The 13,474-nt window shown below is 47.5% G+C and overlaps 1 protein-coding gene across 1 annotated transcript; it reads left to right on the plus strand.

Moving 5' to 3' along the window:
* Positions 1 to 726: 726 nt before the first annotated feature.
* On the plus strand, positions 727 to 12,766 carry LOC140411960 (ras-related protein Rab-39A-like). Its single transcript, XM_072500782.1, has 2 exons — positions 727 to 1,101; positions 11,580 to 12,766. The coding sequence occupies exons 1-2, from the start codon at positions 830 to 832 to the stop codon at positions 11,932 to 11,934; spliced, it is 627 nt and encodes a 208-aa protein (XP_072356883.1). The 5' UTR covers positions 727 to 829; the 3' UTR covers positions 11,935 to 12,766.
* The last annotated feature ends 708 nt before the right edge of the window (positions 12,767 to 13,474 follow it).

The raw sequence follows: 13,474 nt of genomic DNA on the forward strand, positions 1-13,474 counted from the left end.
GCCTCAAACACTCGCCATAACCTTTCTCCAATTTCTCGGATGTTTCTTCCCAGCACCTGATGTGTCGTCTCTGCCGTTTAACCTCCTCCCGACTTTTTAAGAAAACTATACTGATACTCTTTTGTGTTTTATTTTGCTATCCGCCTTCCTCTTTGTTTGGACGGGCCACTTCGATCAATTAAAAATTTTCCCCGGCCTAAAACGTTAACTGGTTCACTGACGCTGACTAAGCATACTTTTGGTGTTGCCAACATTTTTACTTTTCGTTTCAGATGTTTGTTTACATGCCAATGTAACGCCGGGTCTCGTGTTCCACAAATTCAGAAAATTCGACATCAAATAGAATATCCAAAAGGCAAAAGCTTGTAAATCCGAAACAAACCTTTATACATGTTCCCTTCAATGACAATAGCTGAAGACAATGATCAAACTAATTATATCTTCTCAGTTATTTACTATTAGCCCCTTGGCAGAATTTGGACGGGCAATACAAATTTGACTTTCTAGAGGTTATCACCCATATCAAAGCCTGTGTTTTGATGAACAATCTCCACTTGTAACTCCCAAAATTCACCCCACATTCCTTAGTCAGCCAATCACCTTGACTGTTTTGATGCAAACTGGTCAGCCCCTTCTGTGCAATGATTGGGGGGTTAAGACTTGACTGCTGCAAATCATTGGCTGATGACATCAGCAATCAATCTGTTGAATTTCTAAAGAAAACAGGACTAACGGGGGAAGGGTATTGATTGAGTGAACAGCTTCACTCTTGTGATTGGTTTTATTGATTTCATCTTTCTTGAACCAGCACAAGCCTTAGTTAACAGCCATGGGTCAGAGATGGTCAGTTCAGCCCAGAGTATCAAGCCAGAGAGTCAGACGGCGAAATCTGAGGAATTTCTTTTGGCAATTTCCTGTTATTTTAGTGGGTGGTTCGGCTGTGGGCAAAACATCCATTGTGCTCCGTTTAACTGAAGGAACGTTCCGAGAAGAACTCCAGAAAACAATTGGTGTGGATTATTACATTCATATTCTGGAAACCACACCAACAGTAAGAGTGAAACTTCAAGTGTGGGATACAGCCGGTGGAAAAGAACATAGGTTTGTCCAGCAGTTTATTAAAAGGTGTAATGCTAGCCTTTAAATGTTTTTGGGAAAGACTTGTATCTTCCCCAATCTTATTGTGGATAAGATACCATTGTGGATAAATTTAAACTGGTCAAACCTGTTTTATTGCACGCTAATCTAATGTTCTTGAATATCTTGATAAGAATGTAACTTAATTGTGCCAGTGCAGTTGAAATCGGTGTGTTGAGCGAAATCTGGATGAAGATTTTTTGTTTCCCAAATTGCTAACTTATTTTTTTATTTTCATTATTATTTAAAAAATAATTAAATTTAGAGTACCCAATTCATTTTTTCCAATTTAAGGGGCAATTTAGTGTGGCCAATCCACCTAACCTGCACATCTTTGGGTTATGGGGGCGAAACCCATGCAAACACGGGGAGAATGTGCAAACTCCACACAGACAGTGACCCAGGGCCTGGATCGAACCTGGGACCTCAGCGCTGTGAGGCTGCAGGGCTAACCCATGCTGCCCGCACAAATTGCTAACTTGACATTTAATGAATCTAGTAATGCTCGGCCTGTTAGATGCTGGCAGAATGCTGGCTCTGCACCAAACTGTTCAATGCTGTTTAGTTTACATGAACTAACTCTTCCTGAAGCTTTCCTGAGTATTTTCCTTCAATCACCCGCTCCCAGCCGGTCAACTGAGAACGTCAAACACCTGATGCGGCATTTAAAAAAAAAAAAAAAAGTTTTTAAACAAGGCTCCGCAAGTCTGGTTTTAACTCTTTAAATGTGGATGGGTTTTGATGAGTTAAGATCTCACCCATGTGAAACAGATCTTTATGAAACCAAATCCTGCAAGCCTATGTAAACAGTTCAGCAATTGTTTGCACTGACCTTTTTTTTCAATTGTGAGAAAATCTCCAGTATTTAACTTGGGGACACTGTTAATATGCTTTGCATTCCCAGTTCATTTAATTACCATGAATGGGGAAAGATAACAATATCACTGGACTCTGACTACTTACTGGCATTTGTTGTGTTTGGAACTGGGTGTGGGTCTTGGCCTTGGGTGCAGCAAAGGGGTGGGTGGCGGTGGTAGTGATCCAGGTAGAATGAGCATTTTGTTTACTTTGGTCTGTGAAGAGAGAGAGAATTTGAGATTTTAACTGCTCCCATAATTCAGTTTCCAAGACTTTGAATCAGGATCCCTGCAAATCCTGGGAGTCCATGATCTAACTTTTGAAATGTGTGGGGCGGGTTTCTCTGTCAGCCAGCGTGGGACTCGGGGGACAGGATTGGGCGGAGAATTTGGCGTCAGCTGAAAATCGAGGTGGTGCTGGGCACCCGATGGAATGCCATGTTCCAGTGCCGTGAATGCATTCTGTGCTGCACGTACAGTAAACGGCGTTGGCACATCATTAACAGGCCTGGCCCGGTATTCTCTGGGCTTCTGCGATCCTCCGCCAGGAACGACTGATGGCTTTAAAAATCAGGAAACAGGCACAGTGGCTGCTGAGGGAGAGAGAGTAGGTAGGACATGTTACCGAAGCGCAACCGTGGGCTGCCAGTCATAGATTATCATAGAATTTACAGTGCAGAAGGAGGCCATTCGGCCCATCGAGTCTGCACCGGTTCTTGGAAAGAGCACCCTACCCAAGGTCAACACCTCCACCCTATCCCCATAACCCAGTAACCCCACCCAACACTAAGGGCAATTTTGGACACAAAGGGCAATTTATCATGGCCAATCCACCTAGCCTGCACATCTTTGGACTGTGGGAGGAAACCGGAGCACCCGGAGGAAACCCACGCACACACGGGGGTCCTGCCACTGGCACAGCTGGTTGGGTGGGTGGAGGGGTCTCCGCCTGGGATGGTGGGGGGATGGACCATGGCATCGGGGTGACCCCTGGGACAGGGGTTTCCAGGCATGGGCTGCCATTGCTGTGACCTGCAAGGTAGCACCTTGTTGCACACCCCACTGACCGCCCACCATGGCCTGTGGTTGTGTAGAGAGACATCGGCCGTGTGGTGCATCTACCCAACCCCTCTCTTCACCCCACCAACGACCAGCTGCCACGCACTGGTAGGGCATCATGTGGCTCACCCAAGGGCAACACCCATGGTAGCCCCTACAGGAGTGCGGTGGACATGGTCTGCATAGCATTCCTCTGATGTGGAGATGCTGCCGTTGGACTGGGGTGGGCACAGTAAGAAGTCTTGCAACACCAGATTAAAGTCCAACAGGTTTGTTTGGAATCACTAGCTTTCGGAATGCAGCTCCTTCCGGAGCAGGTCACCTGAGGCAGGAGCTGTGCTCTGAATGCTATTGATTCCAAGCAAACCTGTTGGACTTTAACATGGTGTTGTAAGACTTCATACTAGCATACCTCTGGCATGGGTTGGTGCCAGCCACCGGTACCCCTGCCGTCAGGGATGGGTGACCGGGCCAGAGGCCACTGCGATGCCAACCAGCGATTGGGGCCAGGGGTGCAGTGTGGTGTGGTGGGCAGAATGCCAGAGAATGGCCGGGGATTGGTCTGGGGGGGCAAGGGGGACATGTGGTTGCAGGGACTGCAGTACAGGCCAGATCGCTGTGCAGCCCGTTGCTGGGCAGTGGTGTACGCATCATGCTAACATGTCTGCCTTTTACCCCTGAATATAACCAGGAATGGTTGTTATCATCCTTGCTGCCGCCGCAGCCCCGGGGGATGCACTGAGGCTGCATGAGCAGGAGCTGCTCAGGGAGAGTCCTGTAGTAACCGAGCCTGTCCCACAGGAACAGGAGCCAGCCGGTGAGGATGGAGAGCCACCCACCCAAAAGGCCGAGGAGGAGGTGGGAAGGAGGCATTGGACCTAGTATGTACCGGCAGCGCCTGTCCTTCCAGGACCTGCCAGACGGGTGGCCGTCAAGGTGATGGTCGCCCTGAACTTATTCGCTCTGAACAGCGTCTGTGTCGACAGAGCCCACCAGGATGCCTGGGCACCAGAGTTCGCCACCATCGCTGGGATGCCCAGGTCTAGGGGGTGATCGACGGGACACCGGTCCCTCTACGAGCACCGGTGCTCTTCACAAACCAAAAGGGATTCCATTCCATGAACATGCAGCTTGTCTGTGACCAATAGACGCATATCGTGCACGTCTGCACCTGATACCCGAGCAGTATGCATGACACCTCCATCCTGGCACACTCGACGGTTCCTGACACTTTTGAGGCACTCCCCAGGGAGAGGGGTTGGCTCCTGGGCGACAGGGGTTAACCGCTGTGGTTGTGGCTAATGACGCCTATCCGATTCGGAGACCTGCTACAACGGCTCCCATGCAGTGACCAGGGGCGTGATCGAGCGGTTTATTGGCGTCCTGAAGATGTGGTTCTAGTGCCTGGACCACTCTGGAGGGGCCCTCCAGTATAGCACCTAGAGAGTCTGCCACATTTGGTGGCCTGCTGCATCCTCCACAACATTGTGCAGCAGAGAGGCGACATGCTGGAGGAGGGGGATGAAAACCAGGCCTCGTCCTACGCAGGGGAAGGTCAGGATGGACAGTGCATGGGGCTGGGCAGGCACAGGAGGCCGTGTAACTTGTGTGTCAGGGCCAGCTCGCACGGAACACTCTAACCGGCTCCTGGTGCGCTGACTTGGGGGGCCTGGTCGATGGCAGTACCAACATCCTGTCCCACCCCCCCACAACCGCGAGCCCCTCCATGATTCCTACCTGCCTCCCTACGGGGTGTGGGACCTGGGTTGGCAGGAACAGTGAGTCGGGTCCATGGGATGGAGGGTGATGCTGAGCTGCTCTACGAGGAGCTCTGGTGCTCTGCAACGTTCGACAACGTCTGACTCCTGCCCATGGAACCACTGTCCACGTCTACCTGGGTGATCCCTGCAAGCGAGCTGGCCATTCCATCACACGGTTCCACTGAACCCTTCGGGTGGTGGAGGTGGGCATGGGGTTGGGGGCGGGTGGGTTTGGGGGGGACAGGGATGGGGGTTAGGCCGGGTACCGGAATGGTGAGTGGTGGCTAACCTGGGGGTCTTGGCCAGCCGATCCCTCACACAGTTCTGACAGAGCACCAAGGCAGGTTGAAACATTTGTGAACAGGTGAATATGTATCCACAGGTTTGTGTCCTGGCCCCTAATGCTAAACGGGTGTGCTGCACCCGTACCAACTTTTTTTTTTTTTTTTTTTTTTTAATTTTTTAAAATGTTTTCTTTCCAATTCCGGGGCAATTTAATATGGCCAATCCACCTAGCTTGCACATCTTTGGGTTGTGGGGGTGAGACCAACGCAGACACGGGGAGAATGTGCAGCACAATGACCCAGCCAGGGAGCAAACCCGGGTCCTCTGGGCCGTGAGACAGCAGTACTAACCACTGCGCCACCATACCACTCTTTACCTGTGCAAACTTAACTGGTGTCTAACCGTTTGCTTTTGAGGGCCCTAACGTTACATCTAGGTGGATCCCCAGGTGTACATCAGGGGTGCAGGCAGCCTGCTGTGATTCCCACCTTGTGACCTGGGTCCCCTTTGGCGGCCATCTTCTGCAGCGATTGGACATGGACGGGCCTGGTAGCCTCTTTGGCGTCCCTGGTAGTGTTCTGCTGCCCATCGGATGCACCAGGAACAGGAGGAGGATTGGGGGGGGGGGGGGGGGTGGGGGTGTGTGCTGGAGTCCGACGTGGTGTTCCAGCACCTCTTCTGCAGGGGTCACTGGCACAGCCCCATCACCACCACCTCCCTTGAGGGGGGGTGGTGGCCGATGGACCCCAGAATACACCTTGAGATGTGGTTGTGTCCGGAGCGAGCTCCAGGAGCTCTCCTACTACCTGGTGCTGCCAGTACTGGAGACCTGCTCTTGCTTCGACCAGGGTCTCGATGCCCCTGGCCATGGAGCACAGTGACTGGGCCAATTCCCTTTGGGACTGTGCCCCATCGCTCTGTTACAGGCCCAGGACAGCCAGCACCCGAGAAATGCTGTTTTGACACCTGCAGCCATGACCTGTTGTGACTGGGTCAAGCTCTTGGGCACCGCTTCAATACCCAGGTGGCCCTGGTACATAGCTGTCTGTGACAGGGCAGCCCTGTCCTTTGCCTCAGCCACGTACCGAGTGCCCTAGGTCTTGGACCCATGGCCGATACCTTCGCCCTCAAGGCCTCCACCGTGGACACATCTGTGCGATGTTGGCCTGGATGGCATGCATGGTTCTCACTGTCTCCTGCCCCTGTAGGTGGACTCCTCCATCTGCAGGTGCTGGATGGTTGCTGACAATCCCTCATGTAGCCCCTGGTTCTGTGTCTGCATTTCCAGCATAGATGGGTCCACCCTTTTATAGAAGCCTGAGACCTGTCTGGGTGACAGACAGCCCTCTGACCGTCCGCGTAATTGAGGGTTCCTACCTCCACCTGATGTTCCGCTGCGCGTGTGCGGTGCCCACCAGATACCGCCCAGGAACCTCTTCACAAACCTGCTCCAAGGATTGTGGAGGGTGCTGTTGCGCCGGACTGGTGCTCTGGGGTGTTGCGAGCTGGTGTTTGGGGGCTCGTAATAATCTTTATTGTCACAAGTAAGCTTGCATTAACACTGCAATGAAGTTACTGTGAAAAGTCTCTAGTCGCCACATTCCGGCGCCTGTTCGGGTACACAGAGGGAGAATTCAGAATGTCTAATTCACCTAACAGCACATCTTTCGGGACTTGTGGGAGGAAAACTGAGCACCCGGAGGAAACCCACGGGGAGAACGTGCAGACTCCACACAGGCAGTGACCCAAGATGGGAATTGAACCTGGGACCCTGACTCTGTGAAGCCACAGTGCTACCTCATGTTACTGTCCATTGTCACCTCCTTGTTGGATGCAGCCGGGGACAGGGAATACCAGAAGGACTCGCCTCGTCGCTAGGTAATCCTGCAAGACACGAGACATGATCCATGGTTAGATCGCTGGTGTGGGGGATGTGGAGGGTTGGGGTGGTGGATTTGTGGTGTAGGGGAGGTGGGGTGCTGGGGTTAGGGTTGTGTGGGGGAAGCGGGGTGGTGTGGGGGGAATGTGCCATCGGGACACCGCGACCCAGCGGGGGATCACTCGGTTCCCTAATGCTGCCCCTGGCCTTGCGACTGCCCTCTCTCTGGGCCCATGACTAGGTTCAGCGCCTACCGCTCTGCGAAGGTGAGTGGCTGCAGGTCCGGTGGGCCCCCTCCAGCCTTCTCTCTGTCCCTGCGGTTATGTGGTGCCTTCTCCTAGGGGAGGGGAACAGGAAATGTAGTTTTAGGCAGTCGGACACGGGCAGCATAGGGAGTGGGCAGCTGGTGGCCTTTGTGAACAGGGCACCCAGCCATGGCGGCATTATGGATGCTGGCATGTAGTACAGGGTGATGTGCGAGCAGGCTGTTGGCGGGTGTGGTCTGGTCGTCCTCCCGGTGGGGGGGGGGGGGGGGGGGGAGGGAGGGGGGGGGGCGGCGTTACGGGTGTGTGGGATGGGGTTTGGTGTCGGGGTAACTGTGCTGGGCTACTCTTCCTGGCTGCTCTGAGGCGGTTGTGCAGCTTTTTCTGGCCGGTCCTGGCGGTGGAGTCTACAACGCTCACTGCCTTGGCCACCTGCGCCCAGGCCGGGTGTGTGGCAGCGGGTGGCAGCCTCCTACTCACCATGGGGAAAACTGTATTTTGCATTGCAAGATGTGATTTTGTTTGTAGCTACAGGAATAACATATTTGTCAACCAACACATACAAAGCTGAATCACCAACAGATATTTCAAAGGCTCTGTGGGATTTCTTCCTGGAATTTGAAATAGACTTAAACAAGGGCGAGGCCACTGATCGCTCCATCACTCTGACCACCTCTATAATGTCGTCTGACTCCACCTGTCTCCGCTTATCTGTTATTGAAATCTTTATCCATTCTTTTGTTATCTATGGATTTGACTATTCCAACATGCTTCTTTGTAGAATTGAGGTGATTGAAAATTCTGTTTGAATTTGGTGAAAAAGGAGTTTCCTCTTTCCCTCGACTACCAGATAACTTCCTTGATAAATTGCTCTCGCCAGATGAGTTGGGAGGTGGGGAAATTACTAACATTTATAGATGGCTGAATGGACACAAAGAAAACACCGATTGAAGAAATAAAACCAGTGGGAGGAGTTTGATATGGCATTGGAATGGAGACTATGGAGTGAAATTCTGCACAGGATCACAGGGTCAATACTACGTCTTGTGCTGGGGTGAGCTTAATACAATTCAAGGTATTACATGGGGCCCATATGACACCGGAAAGAGTGAGCAGATTCTTCACCGAGCTAGAAGATAAATGTTGAGAGATGGTGAAGGAGGACCAGCTAACCATGTCCACATGTTCTGGTCATGTCCATGATTAGTGGAGTTTTAGATCTCGATATTTAAAATGTTTAATTGTGGAGGTGGAACCTCCTTGAGAGAATTTCTGGCGTGTCGTAAATACCAGGGCTAATAGAAGAGAAAAGAGCTGATGGTGGTGGCCTTTGCCACATTAATCGCCTGGAGGTGAATTTTATAACCATGGAAGTCAGAAGATTTACCAAAAATATCAACATGGTTTAGTTATATTTTTGCAATTGTCTAGTTCATAATTCAGCTGTTTTAGAATATAACTTTTTTAGTTTTAGAAATTAAAGTTTAACAGTAGAAAATGGGAGAAACAAGAATAATCCTAAAGTAAATGCAATTCAAACAAGTTTGGAGTTCATTACACTTGAATAGGTGGGACCATGTTGACTTGAAAGCTAAAGTAGGCTCATAAAGAGCAAGTGGGCTTACTTAGCCAAACAATTGGAGACACAACATCTGCAGTTATTCCAGTAAATGAATAGGTTATTCATGTGGTTTCCCAGAATTAAGAAAATCTTTGGAATTAAAAGGTAGTTAATTTGCAGTTCTACCTGGGAGTAGACTGTGTGCCATCTTACCATGGAGATGGGTGGAGCTTTATGAGACTCTTTGTTTTGAGTTATCTCTGTGAATTCAGTGAGGGAATACCATGCAGATCAAATGGTGATTTTTGAATGTGTCAAAACATTTTACATTTGCCCTTCAGAATGTTCCTGATTCCTCAGCAGACTTCGCCCAGTGGTCGCAAACTCTCCAAGGAGCAAGGTGACCAACTGTCCCTTATTTTGCTGGATTGTCATGTACCTGACACCTGTATTCCGGGCTGCATGCTGCCCATTTTGTTTTGTAATTCTGATCTTTACATTTTGCACACGTGCAGTGCCCATAATCCTCCTCGAGGTGATCACTTTCAGCTCTGACAATCTCCCCAACTGTTGCCCTCATAATGGGGAAGAGGTACTTGTGTGTTTTGCACCCAAGGTTCTTTCCAACCCACAAAATTGATGTAGTGTTGGGAAGGCAGAGGTAAATTGATGTTCCAGTTTAAAAAAAAATAAAATAAATAAATAAAAATAATTTCAATGTTTCGTGACTTGGTTCAGTTTCATTGGGAGAAGAAAATCTGACCCCTAAACAGGAGGTGCTCTATGGTAGACAGGTACACAGTTAACGGGCGCAAAGAAAATTGTGTGGCATGGGATTCGTTTTGTTTCTTTTTTTTACTAAATCTCGCTTCAAGTGCGATTTTGATGCTGAGGTGCTTTTAGCACATTCTGCCACTGTGGAAGTGAAATAGAAGTGTGAGAAATTCTGAGCACTGCCCTGACAATTGGTTTCCCTCAACAGTGTACTTTAGAGTGTGATGATAAAGTTGTGCTGAAATCTGGACAGGTTATTTTGGAAGTGAGCAGAGATTGGCCAAATAAGAGCAAGGGAAAATCTTCATTTAGAGTTGCAATGTTTTTTCTGTCTGGGGAATATCCTCTTCTTCGGCGATCACTCACTAACGTATATGATTGTCCACCTAAGAAACTGTGTTGCTGGTCATGCGTTCTGTGTGTCCTTGCATGGCTGATGGGGCCCAATCCTAGAGCAGCATCTTGTGTTTTTGGGAGATGGGATTGGTCCTTGGACTCTAGGTCACTGATATTCCTTTCCAAGGCTCCTTTTTCCAGGTTTCCTATTGCTGTCGAGTGTCCTCGAAGAATTTCATCCCTTCAATCAGGGGGTTCCTCCAAGTAGGTCTATTCTGAGCAAGGATCTCCAGCCGTTAATGTCTATGTTGCATTTCCTGAAGGAAACCTTCATGGTGTCTTTGAAGCTATTCCTTTGTCCTCCTCCTTGTTCGGAAGCTTTCCTTGAGCTGGGCAAAGAAAATTTGCTTTCGAAGTCGGGGCTCTGACATCCTAAGCACATGGCCAGCCCAGCGGAGTTGGTTTCGGATGATAATGGCCTCCATTCTGGTGCTCTTGGCTCCTTCAAGGGTGCTGATTTTAGTACGCCAGAACTCCCAACTGATGTGGAGAATCCATTTTGGGCACCATTGATGGTAACTTTCCAGGGCCTTGAGGTGCTGTCAATACATAGTCCAAATTTCTGAGCCATATAGAAGGGTTGGGAGGATGACTGCCTTGAACACCAGAATCGTGGTATCAATGGCTGTGATGGTGGATGAAGGTTGCAGCAATAGGGAGATCCCCAGACGTCAAGGTTCCCTTGCCGCTGGAACTGGATCTACCCTCTATCAGGGAGCCTGTGTCTGCTGATGTGCAGCGGCATACCCGCATTAAAAAATGTCTCACACCAAGCGTCTACCTAGAGGAAACCAGCATTGGGAATATCTTAATCCATGGGGAAAAGAATTTCATGTTGCGTAGCAATCAGAACTTTGACTTCTTAAACCATTATCTGCTTCTGTTTTGTTCCTTGGTCTGGGATTGGAAGCCATGCCCTATGGCTGAGGCAGCAGTTCTATAATATACTGTGCTCCTTATGCAAGTGTTGCTTTTAGGTTTCTGGAATATGGGAATTGCTGGCAAGGCCAGCATTTATTACACATTCCAAATTGCCTCTTGAGAAGGTGGTGGTGAAATGTTGCAGTGGGTGTGGTGAAGGTAATTAGACATTTTGCAGCTGTTTGATACAACTTGAGAAGTTTGCTAGGCCTAATCAGAGGAAAATTTAAAGAGTCCAACATGTCTAGAATTGCATATAGGCCAGACCGGGGTCAGACGGCAGATTTCCATCCTGAAGGGCATTTGTAAATCAGTTGAGTTGTGTATTCTACTTGAGCCTGTGCTGTTGTAGTGTTTGAAAAATGAGTACTTCAAATCTTAAAATACAAGATTTTCAATTTCCCCAAATGTTGTGGCTGCTTCACATAATGTTACAGGTGACTGGATACTTGCCTAAAATATATTTTTTAAATCCTAGGAAGAATGGAATAGACTTCCCTGCTTCTGCATGTACTGGATTGTTTGGGGGTCGGGTTGGTGGAAGAGAGGAGTACATGTACTTCATTCTATCTGCTGCATCCATGATCTATTAGCTTGTGAATAACGCCAGGAAAATCCACTAAATACTGCTTGACCACACGGCTAGCAGACTTAATTTTTATAATGTTATTTGTGATTCTCTTTCAGAACCATCACACAGTCACATCTCCAAGCTATACTTGGCGGACTGCTGGTATTTGATTTAACAAATCGCCAGACTCTTGACTACCTCAGAAACTGGCTGGATGAAACTGGTCCTGTTCTCGACCAAGACGAGTGTATCTTCATTCTTGTTGGCCACAAGAGTGATCTGCCAGCTGAACGGCAAATCTCACAAGAGGAGGCTGAACAGATTGCAGCAGATTTGGGGCTGAGATACATCGAGACATCTGCCAAAGATGGCACTAACATTCACGAGGCTTTTCTCATCCTAGCATCGACGATTGCCCAAGCGGTGAAAACCGAGGTGACAGAAGTGAAAGGGGGGGGATTCATGGCATAACTGAAATCAATGGCCCTGTTTTTTTGAAACATTGACCATTCAGCTGATAATGTCGATTGGGTTGGATGTATTACACTATTATTAATTTGGCTTGAGTGTAAATTGGTTTGAAAGGTACTTCCATGAGTGGAACATAATATCCTTGGTCTACACAAGGTGATCTCTTTCTAGCAACCTGTGAAATAAGCACATGTGCTGGGGATAGGTTGACAGTGACCTTTTATAAATAGTGGATAACTGCTGAGTGATGACGGTGTTCCTATGAAGTAATTGTCATTGCTGCATTTGTAGTTATATATATTTCTTGTCCGTGTATATATGAAAATTTACTTTTCAACAAGGAACCATGGTACCAAAATATTACTGATGTACTAGCAAGTGTTGTGATGATAATAGCAGAATAGTGGTAAGATAGTTATGGCCGGCTACCATTATGTGTCTCAGTCCCAGGACAGAGAACACAAATTCACAACCGTTCCAAATTTGTACAGGAAGATTGAGGAGAATAAACTAATTTTAAATCGAAAACTTTTATGTATGTTCAGTTGTAACACAAGTGATAGTCAAGATTCTTTTAAGATGTGAAAATCAGTGGGGTTACCATGCAGTTGCAAATTTAATACTTATAAATATCTTATACAAATATTCATATTTAATACAAATATTCATATTTATTAGTTAATGAAGTCGCGACAAAAAATTTAAATGGTGTCTGTAAACATGAAAACTATATGGTGTTTAAAGCATCAGAACTGAAATCAAATCCTTGTATTTAATTTCCTGAATGCCTGCTAAAATTAATAAAAAATAAAATTCACCAATTTTCTGTTAATTATTATGGTTCTGTTTGAGAATCTATTCAGAAATCTGAATGAGTCTTGGGAAGGCTGACCAGAATGAATTTTGTTGTTGTGATTAAACAGTAAGCGACTACAGGAATTCAAGTGATAGATTTGGATGGAACTTATACATTTCTACCCTATTGTTACCCTCACAAAGAATATTACAGCACAGAAGGTGGCCATTCAACCCATATTGCCAATGTTGCTCTTTGAAAGAGCTAGTTATTCTGTAACCTTTTCCCCATGCCCTGCAAATATTTCCTTTTTAAGTATTTAATTTTCTTTTGAAAGTTACTATTGAATCTGTTTTCACCACCTTTTTCGAATGGCGTATCCAGAGCACCATAACCTAGTCCATATTAAAAGCAAACTCTCTCATCCCCTTTTTTTTTTTTTTTTTTTGTGTCCATGACCATAAATCTGTGCGCTTTCTCTTTTTTACTGACCCAACACCAAATAGAATGAACCCAATCATTTTGAATGGCTTTACTAAATCGGCTTTTAAACTTTCTGGAGGTCATCAGCCTGAAATCTTAACTCTATTTCTCTCTCACTGCCTGACCAGTTTGTATTTTCAGCAATTTCTGTATTTATTTCAGATTTCCAGCATCCACAGTTCGCTTTTGCCTTGGACGTCTGTTCTAAGAGGAACAATCTGTATTTTCCAGCTTCCCCACATAATTGAAATCCCTCAACCC

The sequence above is a fragment of the Scyliorhinus torazame genome, chromosome 1 (genome assembly GCF_047496885.1).
Source record: "Scyliorhinus torazame isolate Kashiwa2021f chromosome 1, sScyTor2.1, whole genome shotgun sequence".
Taxonomy (NCBI): Eukaryota; Metazoa; Chordata; class Chondrichthyes; order Carcharhiniformes; family Scyliorhinidae; genus Scyliorhinus; species Scyliorhinus torazame.